The sequence below is a fragment of the Manacus candei genome, unplaced genomic scaffold (genome assembly GCF_025592945.1).
Source record: "Manacus candei isolate 608988 ecotype Guabito, Panama unplaced genomic scaffold, ASM2559294v1 h1tg000014l, whole genome shotgun sequence".
NCBI classification, from domain to species: domain Eukaryota; kingdom Metazoa; phylum Chordata; class Aves; order Passeriformes; family Pipridae; genus Manacus; species Manacus candei.
In genome coordinates, this window is record NW_026138062.1 from 34,791,955 (window position 1) to 34,809,161 (window position 17,207).

The following is a 17,207-nucleotide window of genomic DNA, read 5'->3' on the forward strand; positions in this document are numbered from 1 at the left end:
ATTGTAAAATATCAATCTCTTTTCAGCAAAGAGTTAATAAACACTGGGGGGAATAAAAGGAGCGAGAGAAATATTCCTCAGCAAATGAAGACTGAGTCTCAGGCAGCCATGCCTACCCTGTCAAATCTTATTACCAAGATGCTTTACCTGTATTATAAAATTGGTTCTGTACATTCTCTAATGAAGGGATTATTTTAAGGCTGTGAGCATTTGGGCAGGAATAAGAGCCTGGCATTGAGAGCGACATCTGTAATGAGAGATTTTAAATCAGGATACATTATTAATCAACTGCACAGGAGACACACAAACCTGCTTTATTGGGCAAACTGTAAATGAGCCTATTTGGTAAAGAACATGCAAAATGTGTGTGTGCTGAGAGAGGATATTTTGAGAATTTAACTAATTTCTGAATAATAAAGGCATCCAGTCTGGCTGTAATTGGTGCCTGTGGCAATTGTTGATACCCTGACTACATTAGCTTTCTGTGCCCTCTAGCAGAATTGCAAAAACATTTCTAGTACTCGTTAAGCTGTCTATTATCAAGATTTCATAAATATACACGTTTAGAATAGATGATTTGCTATCCCAGTGCCTTAGAGCACTTAAATAAATTAGTTCCTACTATTTCAGGCATTAATTTTGCAGTAATTATGCATGAAGCAATAATGCAATTAAAATTGCATTCCAACTTGCTCGAGTGGGAATATTTTTTGAAAATAATACTTGATCTTTTCTCAAAATATGCTCTAGAGCAGGTGGATGGGCTGGGTGGCTCAAAACAGCAGTGCAGGACTGTTCTACCTTGAGATCTTTTGGCATGCCTGCAGCTGAAGTCAATATTAACCAAGTATTACCATCTGTTGGCTTTTGCTGACCTCTGATTTATTTCCCTCTCCTCTTTCTCTAGTGGCAAAGTGCCCGCATCACAGCTGGCATCAAGTGCCTCAGCAGTGGAGTTTCTTATTTAAAGAGTGCAACCACACTTCAAGGCAGGAACCATGGGCTAGTTTTCAGTTTGCAACATGTTCCAGTTTCTTTTTGCACAGTACCTACTGGTTTCACATCTTTGCAATATCTGCTGTAATAAAGCACAGCAATATATTGACCCAGATTTCAGCCTTAGGTCTGAATCTCTTTACTTTTAAATTGGACTTCTTTTTCCTTGGGAGAAAAATATATATTTTGTAGCTGAGTTACAAATAAGTTTTTCCAGCTTTTTGGCAGCTAAGTAATAGTTAAAGTGAAAAGATTTCTTTTTTCCAGCCAGAAAAGAGGTTTAATAACTTTGGGCCCATTTGTTCATAGCAGTACTGGAGCTGAGCCTTGCAAACCCCTGGAGCTTGGCAAGCCAGCCAGACTTGGCAAGTTTTCCTACCAGCTTACCGAGTCTGAGTCAAGCATGGGTTGTTGCAACTTCAAATATATTTAGTACATTTTGTTAACAGGAACATTGAAGTGGAGGGGTTTTTTCCCTTCGCTGACCTTAAAGTGTACCATACTCTCTTTACAAACAGCTGGTCCTTAAACCATGCATGACAGTTTATGGCTAGTGTTAAATTTAAAATATATATTTTATGCAGAGTATCTGATTTCCTCTTGACACTAAGATATTGAGGAAGTATAAGACAGTATCCCACAGTCTTTCTGTCAATTGGCATTTGATAATGTGAATTTGTGGCAAAACCAAGCTTTTGCCTTCTGTTTGGAGCCTGTGGTGCACACAGACATACATAAGTGTTGGGAATGTTCATGATTCTAATTTTCACCTGTATGGATCCTGCCAAAAGAAGAAGAATTCAAATTGGACTGTGGAAATGGCAGAACACTGAACTTCCTAAATGTCAGTTCTTCCCTAGCCAAGTTATATCAGCCTTGAAATAAGAAGAAAACTTCTCTATAGAAAATATCTTTCAGTGTTGAAAGATGCTGCAGAAGACTAAAAATAGTGATGCCAGATATGTTTACCCCAGTCAGACACATCTATTCTCCTATGGTAATTGACTCATCTCAAGGTCATTTTAGCAGGATCTTTAATGAATTCTGCATCACAGTTGTCGTAGGGTAGTACCTTTCGAGTAGAAGGAGTTGGGCTGTTGAATGGGTATTTTTCACTTGTACTTTGATAGTATGCTGGTTTGTAAGGTGTCTTAACAGCTATGATTTTCACAAGTTTTATGTGATTCTATCAGTATTGCTAATATTTTTGTTGGGAAATGTGAATCTAAGAATCTAAGATGTTAGATTTGCCTGGTTTAGGGCTTGTCTTCTAGCCATGGGCCAGCTACAGAAAGTCTGGCTGCTTTGTTTTCCCCTCTTGATGGAAAATCAGCAATGTCTGTTGCTGGAGGACTAGTTGTGGGAGGCTATGGTTTCAGAAAGCAATTGTTTCCTAAGGAGCATGAGCCAATGTTATAAAAGGCCTCATCATTTGCTACCAAACCTTTGAAGTTTGCTTTGCCCAGTGGGATCTAGAAAACTGAGCACAGTCTGAGGTTGCCGACTAAGCCAGACAGGCTTCTGATTTGTGAGCTATTTATGGTTTCTAGAATTGCTGCCCTCATTCATCGTTGCAATTAATTGCAAGAAGCCTGGAGATGATAAATGCCTAGGTCATTATTGCTAAATATCTGTGAGTATACTTTTTTAAAGCTCTGATTCTTCCTAGAAGAAACCCTCCAGTTCCTAACTTGACAGCCCCAAATTAATTGTGGTTTCTTTTTGGGACCTCAGGCTTTCTACCAAAGATCTTTCATATGTTTCATTTGAAGAGCTGATTTATACAACTGACTGAAACACTGCAAGGGTGAGAGTGCACTGGTCAATGTGCTACTTTGGGCCATGAATTGCATCCTTAGAGGAAGATAAGGAGAGTATTTGTTCAAGGTTTCAATACAATAGAAGTGATGATAAAAAGTTGGGGTGTAGAGTGTGTCTTCTGTCCTTTTTCTGGACAGCGCTGATGAGGTGAATGCTTAAATGCTTATTTAATTTAATGCGTATTTGACAATGTGAAAGAAAGAGGCACTTTTTTTAGGAAACCTAAGAAATATTTTGCTAGTATATTCTAGGCTGGTGCATTTCAACTAAGTGGTAATGGAGTGAAGCTGGTGACCCTTAAGAAGGCTTACAAGGGCACTGTAAACTACAAACTGCAGGTATGGAGAAGTGCAAACTTCAGAATACTATGTTGTGAAATAAATAGGAACTCCCTACTAGAAAGAGCGGATGAAGGTTTAAAAAATGGTGGGAAATAAGTTAAAATAACTGACCTACTGTGCAAGGCATAGCTATAAACAGATGAGTTGGGATCAGTGTAATTGCTTTTTACTTGAACACTGAGAGTGCATTAGAACCGATTAATTTTAAAAAAGAATGGCAATATAGTAGCTGTAAGAACAGCTGTAGAGGGTCAGAATAAGACCTCAACTAACCCGGTCTCTGATTTGTGAACAGTGATAGTTCTCTGACATTCTCATCTGGTGTCCAGCTTTCCTTCTGTGATTTTTTTCTAATTGCCTTTCGCATCCGCAGCATCATTTAGCATGCATTTCCATAGATCAGCAATGTATCGTGTGAAAGCATTTCACTTTTTCCTTTTGTGTAGCCTGCTAATTTCGTGTCTTGCAGTAGTGCCTGTTTGAACAGCTATTTGTTATTCTTACCAGTCTTGTAAATATTTTAATCTTCAATTAAGTTACCTCTGTCCCACGCTAAAGAGTCCTAGTCTGTTTAGATATTGCATCTATGAAAACAGTGGTAGGTCTTGATGCAGTCTCATTTTCTTGTCTTCTTTCCTAATTATTCTATATCCACTTTGGGTGGGAGTAGAGAAAAGATCAGATGACGTACAGTTAAGTAAATGCTATCTGAGGTGTTTTCCTAGGACGCTAGTACTGCACAAGTGAGCCAGAGAACAAACAATGCTGGTAGGAGAGTGCTGCCGTATGAACGACAGAATGGTGACAGAAAAGATACCTGGCAGTAAGTGTCATGGGCTCTCAGGGGGCGAGAAGGGAATAAGTGTGCTTGTCACTTCACTGCTCTGTAATACTTAGTGCATCCCATGCAATGTGAACTTGTGACTTTAACCTGCCAGATGTCTGCTGGGAACTCCACAAAGCGGAGAAGAGGCTGTCTAGGAGATTCCTAGAGTGTACAGAGGATAATTTCCTACTCCAGCTGGTAAATGAGCCTACCAGGGATGGAGCCCTGCTAGACCTTCTGTTCACAAACAGAGAGGGGCTGGTGGGAGATGTGGTGCTCAGTGGACGTCTGGGGCACAGTGATCATGAAATAACAGAGTTTTCAATACTCAGGGATGCAAAGAGGACCATCAATAAAACCTCTACGTTGGACTTCCAGAGGGCAGATTTCAGCCTATTCAGAAGATTGGTTCAAAGTGTACCCTGGGAAACAGCCCTTGAAAACAAAGGGGTCCAGGAGGGATGGATGTACTTCAAGAAGCAAGTTTTGAAAGCACAGGAGCAGGCTGTCCCCGTGTACCGAAAGGCGAGCCGGCAAGGAAGACGACCAGTCTGGCTGAACAGGGAGATTTTGAAAGAAATTAGGGTAAAGAAGAGAGCCTACCAATTATGGAGAAAAAGGCTGGCTACTCAGGAACAGTTTAGGAATATAGTTAGGTGATGTAGAAAGAAAATTAGAGTGACGAAGGCACAACTTGAACTGAATCTCGCCACCTCTGTGAAGGATAACAAAAAGTTCTTCTACAGATACATCAATAGCAAAAGGAGGGGCAAGGAAAACCTCCATTCTTTACCGACTATGGGCAGGAATATAGTTATCAAAGATGAGGAAAAGGCTGAAGTATTTAACACCTTCTTTGTCTCAGTTTTCAACAGTAAGACAGGTTGTCCTGAGGACAGCTGACTTCTGGAGCTTGTAGAAGGAGACAAGAATCTGAACAACCCCCTTGTAATCCAGAAGGAAACAGTGACCTGCTGAGCTGCTTGGATCCCCACAAGTCTATGGGAGCAGATGGGATCCATCCTAGAGTGATGAGGGAGCTGACAGAAGAACTCGCCAAGCCTCTCTCCATCACCTATCAACAGTCCTGGCTCACTGGGGAGGTCCCAGATGATTGGAAGTTGGCGAACGTCACGCCAATCCACAAAAAGGGCCGGAAGGAGGACCCAGGAAACTACAGGCCCATCAGCCTGATCTCAGTGCCTGGCGAGGTTATGGAGCAGATCATCCTCAGTGCAATCACACAGCACCTACAGGATGGACAAGGGATCAGAACCAGCCAGCACGGGTTTAGGATGGGCAGGTCCTGTCTGACCAACCTGATCTCCTTTTATGATCAGGTGACCCACCTGGTGGATGAGGGGAAGGATGTGGATGTGTCTACCTGGACTTCAGCAAGGCCTTTGACACCATCTCCCACAGCATACTCCTGAAAAAGCTGGCAGCCCACGGCTTGGACAGGGGCACCCTATGCTGGGTCAGGAACTGGTTGGAGAGCCGGGCCCAGAGAGTGGTAGTGACTGGTGCTGCATCCAGTTGGTAGCTGGTCACTGGGAGTGTCCCCCAGGGATCAGTGTTGGGTCCAATTCTGTTTAATATCTTTATTGATGATCTAGATGAGGGGATTGAGTCCATCATCAGCAAATTTGCAGATGACACCAAGTTGGGGGGGAGTATCAATCAGCTGGAAGGCAGGAGGGCTCTGCAGAGGGACCTGGATAGGTTGGAGAGTTGGGCTGATTCCAATGGGATGAGGTTCAACAAGGCCAAGTGCTGGGTCCTGCACTTTGGCCACAAGAACCCCCTGCAGCGTTATAGGCTGGGCACAGAGTGGCTGGAGAGCAACCAGACAGAGAGGGACCTGGGAGTTTGGATTGACAGGAAGCTGAACATGAGCCAGCAGTGTGCCCAGGTGGCCAAGAAGGCCAATGGCATCCTGGCCTGTATCAGGAACAGCGTGGCCAGCAGGTCCAGGGAAGTGATTCTTCCCCTGTACTCAGTGCCGGTGAGGCCACACCTTGAGTACTATGTCCAGCTCTGGGCCCCTCAGTTCAGGAAGGATATTGAGGTGCTGGAGCAGGTCCAGAGAAGAGCAACAAGGCTGGTGAAGGGACTGGAGCACAAGTCCTATGAGGAGAGGCTGAGGGAGCTGGGGCTGTTCAGCCTGGAGAAAAGGAGGCTCAGGGGAGACCTCATCACTCTCCTTTCTACTCCCTGAAAGGAGGTTGTAGCCAGGTGGGGGTTGGTCTCTTTTCCCAGGCAACCATCAGCAAGACAAGAGGGCATGGTCTCAAGTTGTGCCAGGGGAGGTTTAGGTTAGATATTAGAAAGAATTTCTTTACAGAGAGGGTGGTCAGACATTGGAATGGGCTGCCCAGGGAAGTGGTGGATTCTCCATCCCTGGAGATTTTTAAAAAGAGACTGGATGTGGCTCTTGGTGCCGTGGTCTAGTAACTGCAGTGGGGTTGGATCAAGGGTTGGACTTGATGATCTCGGAGATCCCTTCCAACCCAACTGATTCTATGATTCTATGATTCTAAAAAATGTGTCACAGGATATGCTGCTATTATTCTTCCAGTTGCCAATTTACTTGCAAAAAGATAATTTTTTCCCCTTCTTATTATATTCTTTCCTAAGCTTCTTTCAATGCCCACTGACTGAGAAACTTTGTTCCAACCCAGTAAAGCAGTTCGTGCTTAAAAAAGGTGCTTAAGCAAGATTAGTAGGCTCAAGGAAGTTGGGTCCAAGGAAGGGCTCAGAAAAGTTTACCTGTGCACTGAAGCTTACAGCTGTTTCCTGGGATCGTGGCATTACAGAATCTGTTTGAAGGCAACTTGGAGTCCATATAGTCCAACCTCTTGTTTAATGTAGGGTGAACATGAAATGCAAACCAGATTGCTCAGGGCTTGTCCAATTGGGCAAGTTCTGTAAACTTGTAAAAGGATAGAGACTCCCCAACCTCTTTGTGCAATTTCTTCCAATTTTGATTGTTAAGTTGGTGGTTTATTAAATAATTATGTTTGCATCATTTAGACAATAAAACTGTCATATAATCATGATAATGTGACCGACAAGCAGATATCACTGCAGTTCTGGGACTGTAAAAATAGGACACAAGCAGCGCATCCATCAAAACACACCTTGAAAATTCTAGTCTTTGCTGACCACAATGGAAATGAGATTGGTTTCTGGCTTCAAGCATGTTAATTTGCCAGTGTTAAGGATTTTGAAATAGTTTGAGACCATCTATTTTTTTAGTGTAGTGATGCAAGTAAAACAAATTGCTCCATCACCTAAGTATTTTATTTTAAACAAGAAGTACTCACTCAGTATTTAAAATGTAAGACCTGAGAGTAACTGCTTTGCACTCCTGATAATTGTTTTTAGAGCATGACAAGCAGCTGTCTCCAGATGGTGGTCTGTATTCCACATCCTTCTCTACTGTAATGGAAACATATACTGCAGTAGTAATCTAAAGCTTTTTGTAACTTGTCTCTTTTTCAGCTTTGGTTTGCTTTCGTTAATGGATTTTCTGGGCAGATCTTATTTGAGCGATGGTGCATTGGTCTGTATAACGTGGTAAGTGTTTTGACTTGGTAATGCTGGGGACTTGTATATTATTTTGTTGTGTCCCATTTTTCACAGGTACCTGTCATAGACATATATGAGGGAAGGTGAGTTCATTTGTAAAAATCATTTTGAATCCACTTTGAGGTAAGAAAAAAGTAATTTAAAATGATGCTTTTATCACAAAAATAAATTTGGGAGAATGCCTTGAAAATAGATGATTAGCCTAATGTAACCTGCAATAAAGCTCTGCAGATTTTTAGATAGAATTTGATTTCCTCTTTCAAAGCATCTTCAGTCTTTTCTACCGAATATTTTGCTGATAGTTCATGTTCAAAATGTCCTAATCTTTGAGTTTTGATTAATTTTTTTTCTCTCAGACCCCATAAGAGTTAGATGCTCAGATAAGTGTCATGCAGATGCTTTGGGTTGACTCATGCTACATTAGGTACAGAAAGAGAAGTAGCATCACTGTGTAACCAGCATTTTTCACTTGAACCAAGGACAGGATGTGTCAGTTTGTGAGTGATTTCTGATTTTTGCCGTGGTCTGCAGAGTGCTACACTGTGTACACTGTCACTGTTGGAGAATCCTTTGGATTTCTCTTTGCAGGGAGGAAATTTAATTTTTTTCTTTAAGAAAACTCATTCCAAATATATGATAATACAGAAAAAACCAGCAAATTATCACTGAGTAGTATTAATGGAAACACTTAACTTCTGTCACATTAATTTTAAAAATGATGACACAAACCCTCATATTCCATAAAATTTGATACTCTTAGTGGAAGATATTTATTCAAGGATTTATCATTCCCTTGATTCTCTTCACCCTAATTTCTTGACTGTTACTCAGTCTCTGTCATTTGTATTTAGATATTTGCATCTATTATCTTTAAACCTCATTTGATGAATTTACCTACCCTACCTAAAGCTTCTGGATGAAACTCATCTTCTATAACCAGTGAAGTAGAAATTAAACCTTGTTTTATAAGCTTAGTATTTTCTAAAATTAGAACTGGTTGCGTGGACTTGTGAAGAATCAAGTGCTAGTAGGTTATTAGGGACTTCCACAGTTTGAAGGGGTTAGATTTTGAAGTGCTTTTAGATCTGTCATTCTATTCTGTGCAGATTAACCCTTTATTTCATTAGTAGTCTCATTAAAATATGAAGTGTATGAAATCATAGTAGCATTATAATTCCTGATTTTGTACTGGTTCACATTGGAGGTTTGCCTTCATAAACAGAACCATTAGAAGATTTACTTCAAGTGAGAATGTAAATGCCCCAATAAGCATAGGAAACCTGGCAAAATACATTAAAGCTGTGTGAGAACATGGCCTTCTATGGAATATATTGGACCAGTGGTCTTTGTTTCAGTTCCCTACCCCCAGCCTGCTGCCATTTTCACCATCTGGTTTATCACTTTATGAGCAAAAGACACACAATTCCCTCTGGATCTAGGGTTGTAATTACCGATTCTCACTCGTCTCTCTTCCACTGTGTGTTGTTCTTTGTCCCTGACTGCCAGCTCGCTCCTGGTGGGAACCACAACCCAACTTCTGCAGATACACATGCACACTTGAAACAGTTCATAACTCCAAGCTGTTTCTTAACCTCAAGGATATTTCTCAAACTGTTAAAAATATATGTATGTATAAGATTAGTACTGATGTTTCTGACATAAACTGTTAATGTGCAAGGAATTGAATGGAGTTTAGTATTCAGACTTCCACGGTGGTGTTATTTTCAGTCTGTGCCTGCACTGCAGACTGCAAGAAACACGGATACCCAAGCTGGCTTTAAATGAGCTGCCTCAGATCCTGGAAACACTTTAAGAGCAGCAATGTCAAAGTCAGTGGAGGCTAATTTACTCTGCTTCTGGCAAAGCGTCCTGCTGCCTCTCTTGGAAAGCTTCCGAGGCTTGGTCATCTAGGAGTCTGCCCATAGCACAGCCAGACATATACTGCAGTTAATTTGTTCCTATCGTTTCATGCCTGCCAGGGGAATCTCCAAAATACCATAATGCAGAATGGCCTTTGTTTTTCAGTAGATTTTTTTTTTAAATGTGATTTCCGCATTTGCTTTGTCTGTAAACTTAGCTCTGATTAAATATATTACATATTTAATTATGGCAACAACTGCAGCTGTATTGGAACCCATTCTCATGGCTATTTTGTAAAAATACTTGTCTTTCCTTTGCAGTCTGATGTGTTTGACCCTTGCTAGATTAGCTGCTACATCAGAAAATAATGATGCTTGACTTCTTGGGTTTGAGCTTATTGGTTAAATATACTAATTTTATTTCATGTTTCTTTTGTTCATAAGTCAATGTTTGAGAGTTATGAATTGCTGAAATTCATGTTTGGACTTGTTTGGACTGCTTAAAATTGTCAAATAACATGTTAGGTAGTAGTGAGTCTTCCCTGAAGTCTGGGAACTTTGCTGTTTTCTAGATAATGAAATATTATCTGAGATCCACTTAAAACTAATAACTGCTTTTAATTAGTATTTGCTTTCCTTGCAGATTTTCACAGCACTGCCACCCTTTACTCTGGGAATTTTTGAAAGATCATGTACTCAAGATAGCATGCTTAGATTTCCACAACTATACAAAATTACTCAAAATGCAGATGGTTTCAACACAAGGGTAAGGGAAAGTCTGTTTCTTTAAGAGCAACTATGGGCATTCTTATTTTCTAGATTTTTCTTGTTAGAATATAACTTGTTTTCCACTGTTACTTCTGCTTTATGCTAGCCACTAAGATTAAGATTGTTCCGTCTCCTAGTTCTTTTCAAGAATATTTTAATTTTCAAGAATTTTTAAATTAAATTTTAAAATAATATTGTATTATAAATAAGGATTTCTGCTGTGACTTCAACTGAAACTGGTCCTGAAATATCCATAAACTTTGATTCAAAGTAAGATTTCTATCAAAGTATGATATTTCAATTCACAACTGCTGATAAGTCATGGGTTTGCCACTTCCAACGGAACTGGATAACATTACCTGGATTTTATTTAATATACATGTTTTCATAACGCTCTCTGCTAGGGTGCTTTTTCACAGCTTTACTATACCTCCATTCCAGTAGTTCTTTTGGAAAATAAAATTTGAATTGGTTTATTTGGTCTTCTGACTTTTGAAGAACGCTTTTTACTTCATTTTGCGATTTAAATGCTGGAAAATGCCAGCATTTGGTATTCCATCTTTATTCCGAAACAAACACATCTAAATTTACTTCTGAATCACGGAAACTGTGCATTTGATTTATCTGAAGGCAAAATTGTAGAGTACGTAAAGTTCTAGTTTGTACAGAGCTGCTGTTATCTTAAAAACCATGGGGCACAAAGTATTTGTCCATTAAGAGAAAACTGAATCAATCTTTTAAAATCACTCTTTGAGGTAATTAAAGAAGGTTGACTCTGTCTGTCTGCTGTATTTTGATAAAGATGTTAAATTGCAAGTGTGCTTGCCTATTATCTTTTAAGTTGGTAGAATAAAACGATCAAACTGGACCAGTGTTTTTCTTGTGAAAAACCAGAAATTATAGGAGGAAATAGATCCTGCAGAATTTTAGGTATTTCACTTCAGGACAAACATTGTCCGATGCTAAACTACACAATGAAGTGTTTGTTAGGAGTTAGAGAGAGGTCAAGAGTTTTGGACTTTACTGATGGCTTGGTTTGTTTTCCCTCAGGTTTTCTGGGGTCACTGCATCAATGCCCTTATCCATTCCATCATTCTTTTCTGGTTTCCACTGAAAGTGCTGGAGCATGGTAAGGGCTTCTTTATTTCTTATGTCAGTAACTGATGTTCAGCTTTACAGAGCCAGTGTGTTTGCAGAACAGGGGGTCTTAACAAGTCTCAAGAAAATAATGCTGACAGACAGTTAGTAGTCTGTAGCTGCTGAACTTTGCCAGTTACCTAGTGGCTTTCAGAAATTATTCTAATTTAACATAGTTATTGTTCATATAGTGACTTTAATATGTGAAAAATGAACCTGTTGCTTTGCAGAAAGTTTTACCCAAATACTGAATAATGTCTTATAAAATGCCTTTTTTTTTTTTTTTGGTAGTGGGTTGATACCTCAACTTCTAGCTGCATAATGTTCTTACAGCAGCTGCCTGACAACCATTTGCTTTATATCTTGTTGAACCTTTCCTATTCAATAATACAGTACTGTAAAAAGTAGGATGAAAGAGAGATTTCACTACTATTTAAGTCTTGTGGAGGAAAAAATGAATTGGCTGAAATGGAAGTAAACCAGATCAAGAGCCAGAGATATTAGGGAAATGAGACTTTTTGTTGTACAAATTAGTGTTATTAAGTCTTGCTTTTAATGAAGGGTAATGCAACTACGTGGTATTTCAGGGACCAGTAAATCCCACATGGTTCCTACCTATCAATATAGTTGTGTGGGAGGGAGGAACTGTGGGAAATCTGTTCTTTTACTGTAGTAAGAAGTAGGACTAGATCAGATGAGGAATTTAGGGATGATGATGAAGGGGATAGTATTTATCTAAAATAACAAACAATTTTTTCAAAAGTGAAACTCTTTCCTGGAAAACACTGATTTCAAGAAAAGCTTCTCAGGTCCAGGACGGATTAATTGGGGAGGAGTTCAAAGAAATGGAAAGGGAAGGAAGATGAATGCTTACATCAGAGGCATGATGGTAAAGATACTTGTGGGAGTCAGGTTCATGTTTCTCTATCTCGCTGAGTAAAATGTCAGTATCGTATCCTCAGTGGGAGCTTCACATGCTGTCTGATGGACCCTATAAAGAAGGGACTTCCCTTTCCTCTCTATGTGGACTGGGAGAAGGTTGAGTTTTGTGGGAGAGGAGTTTTTATGGTTGAGTGGTTTTTGTTTTGATTTGAGGTGTTTTATTGTTCTCTTTCACTGTTTTTATGAGAAATGTTAATCTTGAATAGCTCCTCTTAAAATCCAACTTCAGAAATTTCAGGTTGACTTCTGTAGTAGTAACAGCTAAGGAAAAGTACAAGTTTTGTTTTTTTCTTCTGTAGATATTTTCTGGTTCCTAAATAGATAATGTACTTTTCATTTCACCAATTAAAATTACAAGACCAAAATACCATCTCGAAGGCTAACTTTGAGTTCCTTTGAATAGGTTTGTTAGCTTGCTTTCCAAAGAAGAATGAATATTGAATTTTCAAGTTTCTTTGCATTTCCAAGTGCAAAGGGATTTCAGTGCCAGAGACAAAAATGTGCCATTCACACTGGGACGTTTTTAACCTGTCAGGTTCCTTAGAATATGAAGTACATATAGACCATGAATGAGCACTTGTATAGTTTCAGAAATGAATGTTCACTGAGTGTCCTGCTATTCTCATTAACAGAAATATCATTCCTTTCAGGACTGCATAGCCTTTTAAAGTGAAAGGTCATGCAAATCACTGGAGGGGGGAAAGATGTTAACTTACTGCATTAAAATGTAACCTTAAAAAAATTGAGACTTAGAGCAAAATTTATTCAGTTACTTAAATGTGCACTGTGATGTTACACTAGAGCACAGCCAAGTCATTATGTCAGGTTATTCTATCAAAATTGATACATATTTGGGCATACCTTTTTCTTAATAAACTGAGACTTTTGGCATCAGTAGAGTTCAACAGGCATGGAGGACTGAATTCTGTAGTGCTCTTCACCTTTTCCATTGACACCAGAGGAAAGAGCAAAATGACAGTTTTTAAAACTTGACATATACTTGTGAATGATGTGGGAAATGCCTGACACCACACCATGTACTGCAGGAGGAGTTGGGGTGATAGAGATGCCTGTGGCTAGAAACCAAACCAGTTCCTAACCAAGCTGTCTCAGGCTTTACTCCTGTTCCAATGTTTGTGACTGGTCTATCTGCTGCTGTTTCTTAGTAGTTAACATTCAAAAGAGAAAAGCAAGCAGGGATACAGAACTAGCAATTTCTGGAAAATGCTCACAGCCTGTCAATTCTTTGGAGACAACCACGTGCAGCCATGGTAGAAGAAAAACAAAACAGGTAGCTTGGGTTAACTACACATACTAAATATAGAGGATTTTTTATCTGTAAACTGGGCAGAGTCTTCACTACAGAGGTCAGGGTGTCTGAAACGCTTCTTTATAGGCTTAAAAATTTACTGATCCTGGAGTACATGACCCTTCTTTAAGAATGTCAGATTCAGTTTTGCAAATAAAACTAACAAAATGGTACTGTCATAATATAAGCACACTGTGCTAGGCAGTATGTGTTTAGGAATAGGTCCAGGGTTTTATCTTAAGTGTTTTTCATCCCTGCTGTGCTTGTATTTCTCCAGCAGTTGTCTTAAAACCTGTGAAAATAGCAGTACTTATCATGCTTGAGTAATGCTTGAAAACTCCTGTGAGTTTAAGTTCACTTGGCGTTAGTGTGGCAGTCTAGTTTGTTTTCGTGGTGTTCCGGTTTTATTCCACAAGGGCTAAGGAAGACTAAATGACATTTGAAGTATTGCCAAGGTTGGCCCTTGCACGTGATAGATTAACGTGTATTTACCCTTGTGCACACTTGAGTAGAGAAAGGGTATGTGGAGGCTGAATACTGCTCTGTTACTGAATTAACTTCCCGTGAGATATTTTTGATGTTACATGTGTTCTTTACAGATAAAAGTTTTCTTCTTAATTCAGCTCTCTTTCACCACAAATCAGTTGGTGTTTTACTGGCTTTTTCGTCACAAGCACACAAATAATGAGTTTTATTAGAGGTGACAGTAAGTAGTACAGAACAGACTGACAGAAAAATTGACACACATACCTTAGCTCTTAGAGGCAAATTACATGTTATACTCTGGCAAACATTTCCCCTTTTTCTAGGCCAGCTTCTGGCAACCAGGGCTATGGATATATGCTCTATCTGAGCATCATGTATGAGGTCTGGCTTAGCACAGCTTCTGCATTGCCATTTTCTCAGCTTCTAAAAGTGCTTTTATATGTTCAAAAAGGCAAGGTTAGGACCAGCTGTTTTCTCCTGAAAATCTCTATGTTATTTAATCCATTCCATTGATACACTAATGTCAAATGTGATAATTTTTATGTTTTTTTTTTCAGATGCAGTATTCACAAATGGCCAGGGAATTGACTATTTATTTGTTGGAAACATAGTTTACACTGTAAGTTTGTGCATCCTGGCAATTTTTGAATGGTAGAATTCTTTAGAGTCTTTTTTATACCACCAGAAAACTGTGTAAACCTGAAGAAAGTGTGTGAGTAAAGTAAGATCAAACTGATGCCGTGTGCCTGATTTTCCCTCTTTCTTTTTAATTTTTTCCCAGACATGCGCCTGCAATAGCTTATGCCTTGTCCTTCCCTAATCCCACACTGCCAAGTTCCTGCGTTGCTAGCTACCTAAAATGGTAGTAGCTTTTGAGATGTAAAGGGAAGATTGGGCCATGAACATCTTTGAATTTGAAAGTGTTAGTAATCAAGTTGTCTTTTTTCTTTTTTTTTTTTTTTTTTCCCCTTACAGTATGTTGTAGTCACTGTTTGTCTGAAAGCTGGCTTGGAAACAACTGCGTGGACTAGAGTAAGTGTTTTCCAGTATCTTTTATTTTATTAGCCCACCTTCCTCCCTAATGAGTATTAATGCAGAAAAGAAGTACTAAAAATCACTTGAGACTTCAGAGTTCTAATTGGATCTTTCATGTAAGGATAAACTGCTAAGCTCCCTAAGTACAGATGTGAGAGGAATGAACTCAGAGATCACACGATATGTGTGATGAAAAAGGACAGCCTGACAGAAGTGGGAAGAGTACGCTTAAGTGTATTGTCAACATCTCTACTTAAAAACGAGAAAATTTTGCATGAAATCAACATACTACTGTAATTGCTTAAGGAAATAGATCTGTAGCTCCTTTAAAATTAATGCAATGGGGAACAAAAGGTGTCTGCCCACAGATACACAACTGGGCTTTGAAAACATCTTTGAACCAGGTAAAAAGAACTAGTGACTTCACATTGGTTGAGAGTTTTGTTTGGAAACTTAGTGTAATAAGGATGTTAGTTAAATACTGATGTTGATTCCCAGATTTGAGTTATTTACTTGCAATGAGTGAGGGCTTTGTTACTGATAGGTGACAGAATTCAGCAGGGCAGTGACCTCCAAAGAGTATGTGGGGATAGGAGAGGGCTTCTGTGTTGATGAACCTTCAACACCTTTCTCCCCTGCTTTCCCCCAGCCCCTCTGAAACACTCATTTTTTGATTCTGATCTAATCCCTGTTTCTTCACACCAGTAAGATACCATATTGGAATCTAGTTTTTGTGATGTACAAAGAAACTTTGCTGTTTTGAGGATGCTGTATATTCTCATTTTACCAGTTTCTTGGAGGGGCTTGGCTTACATCTTGTACCCTCATTGTTTTTGTTAGTTATGTTTTATTTCATTCCTCACAGAGGAATTAAAATCAATGAGATGATGTCTGTTCTGAATTTTAAAGATGAAATGGTATCTGTACAAGTTATTTAATTGTTGGGGAGATGGTAGTATTTTCTGCCTCATTCTCTCATCTGAAAATAAAATCTCTTCTTTTTTTCTGCTGTTGCTTATGAATCAGTTCTGTGTTGTGTACCAATGTTTTAAAATGCAAAAATATTTAAATTAGTCCCTCATGCACTAGAAGAGGGTATCCAAGTCTGCATTGGAGGCATGTTAGCCCGCTTAGATCCTGTCTTACTGTGATTTATTTGATGGTTTCTCCTCTCTCCTCTTCCCTTGGTAACTGGTCTTTTCAGTCACGGGGGGGGTAATCATGATGCCCTCTTTTCTAAACTTTTGTTTTAAAAGATACCATAGTGGTTAGTAGATCTCGGTGTTCTATAACACTGACATTTGATAGAGAAATTATTGTTATGCACAGAAAAGTAGTTGTGTTTAGAATCAACTTATCCTCTTGGAATCTTATGTTGGTTATAGTTATTGTTTCAGCTGAGTGAATCAACACACAGAGAATCTTTAGGTTACTTTAAGAGTATTAAATGTACAACCCAGAGTTAAGCCTCTTCTCCATCATCAAGTGGATTGTTTACAGGCAGTTTGTTCTTGAGAGTTACAGGGACACTGCCACTTGGGAGAACACGATGGGTTCAGTGGAAAGCTTTAAATAAATAATACAGAGTCAAAGTGGTTGAGAGCATGGTATATCCAGTAGGTAGTGTGAAAGGAAAGGTTTTGGAAAAATGGTAACATGATGCATAACAAAATCTGCACATTAAAGTTACGTGGAGCAGTTTCATGTTACATGTTACCTATCTGGAATACTGCAGTAGGCTTTTTTCCAAACCCTTACAGCTTTCTTCACTGCTTTATCACACTACATGAACTGTTTCAGATAAATAGGACACATGGCAGAGCCATATACTATGTCTGGGTTTTATGTGAGAACCTTAATTTCTTTTTTTCTGACTGTCATTCATTTAACTCATCTGATGGACTTGCTTCTGATTTGCACATGAATTCTCCAGGGTTAAATGGCAGAGATCAGTGGAGAATCAACAGTGAAAAGGTTGGTGGGGTGAGTGTATAAGGAACATCTTCAAGCAGGGCAAGGAGGGCTCTTCATGAATGCAGAAGCGCTTTTAAAGGTAGAGAAGCAATTTGGGTAGATATAAGCATGAGCTAAGGAGA

At 39.3% G+C, this 17,207-nt stretch overlaps 1 protein-coding gene across 5 annotated transcripts in view; it reads left to right on the top strand.

Annotated features, from left to right (window-relative positions):
* The window catches only part of ATP8A2 (ATPase phospholipid transporting 8A2), a 330,711-nt gene that overhangs the window by 199,475 nt on the left and 114,029 nt on the right, over positions 1-17,207 (top strand). For all 5 annotated transcript variants that reach the window (XM_051780106.1, XM_051780107.1, XM_051780110.1 and 2 more), the window contains 5 exons: positions 7,489-7,563; positions 10,078-10,200; positions 11,253-11,331; positions 14,634-14,695; positions 15,052-15,108. In XM_051780106.1, coding sequence (XP_051636066.1) covers positions 7,489-7,563; positions 10,078-10,200; positions 11,253-11,331; positions 14,634-14,695; positions 15,052-15,108 — 396 coding nt within the window. The remainder of the gene's footprint in view (positions 1-7,488; positions 7,564-10,077; positions 10,201-11,252; positions 11,332-14,633; positions 14,696-15,051; positions 15,109-17,207) is intronic.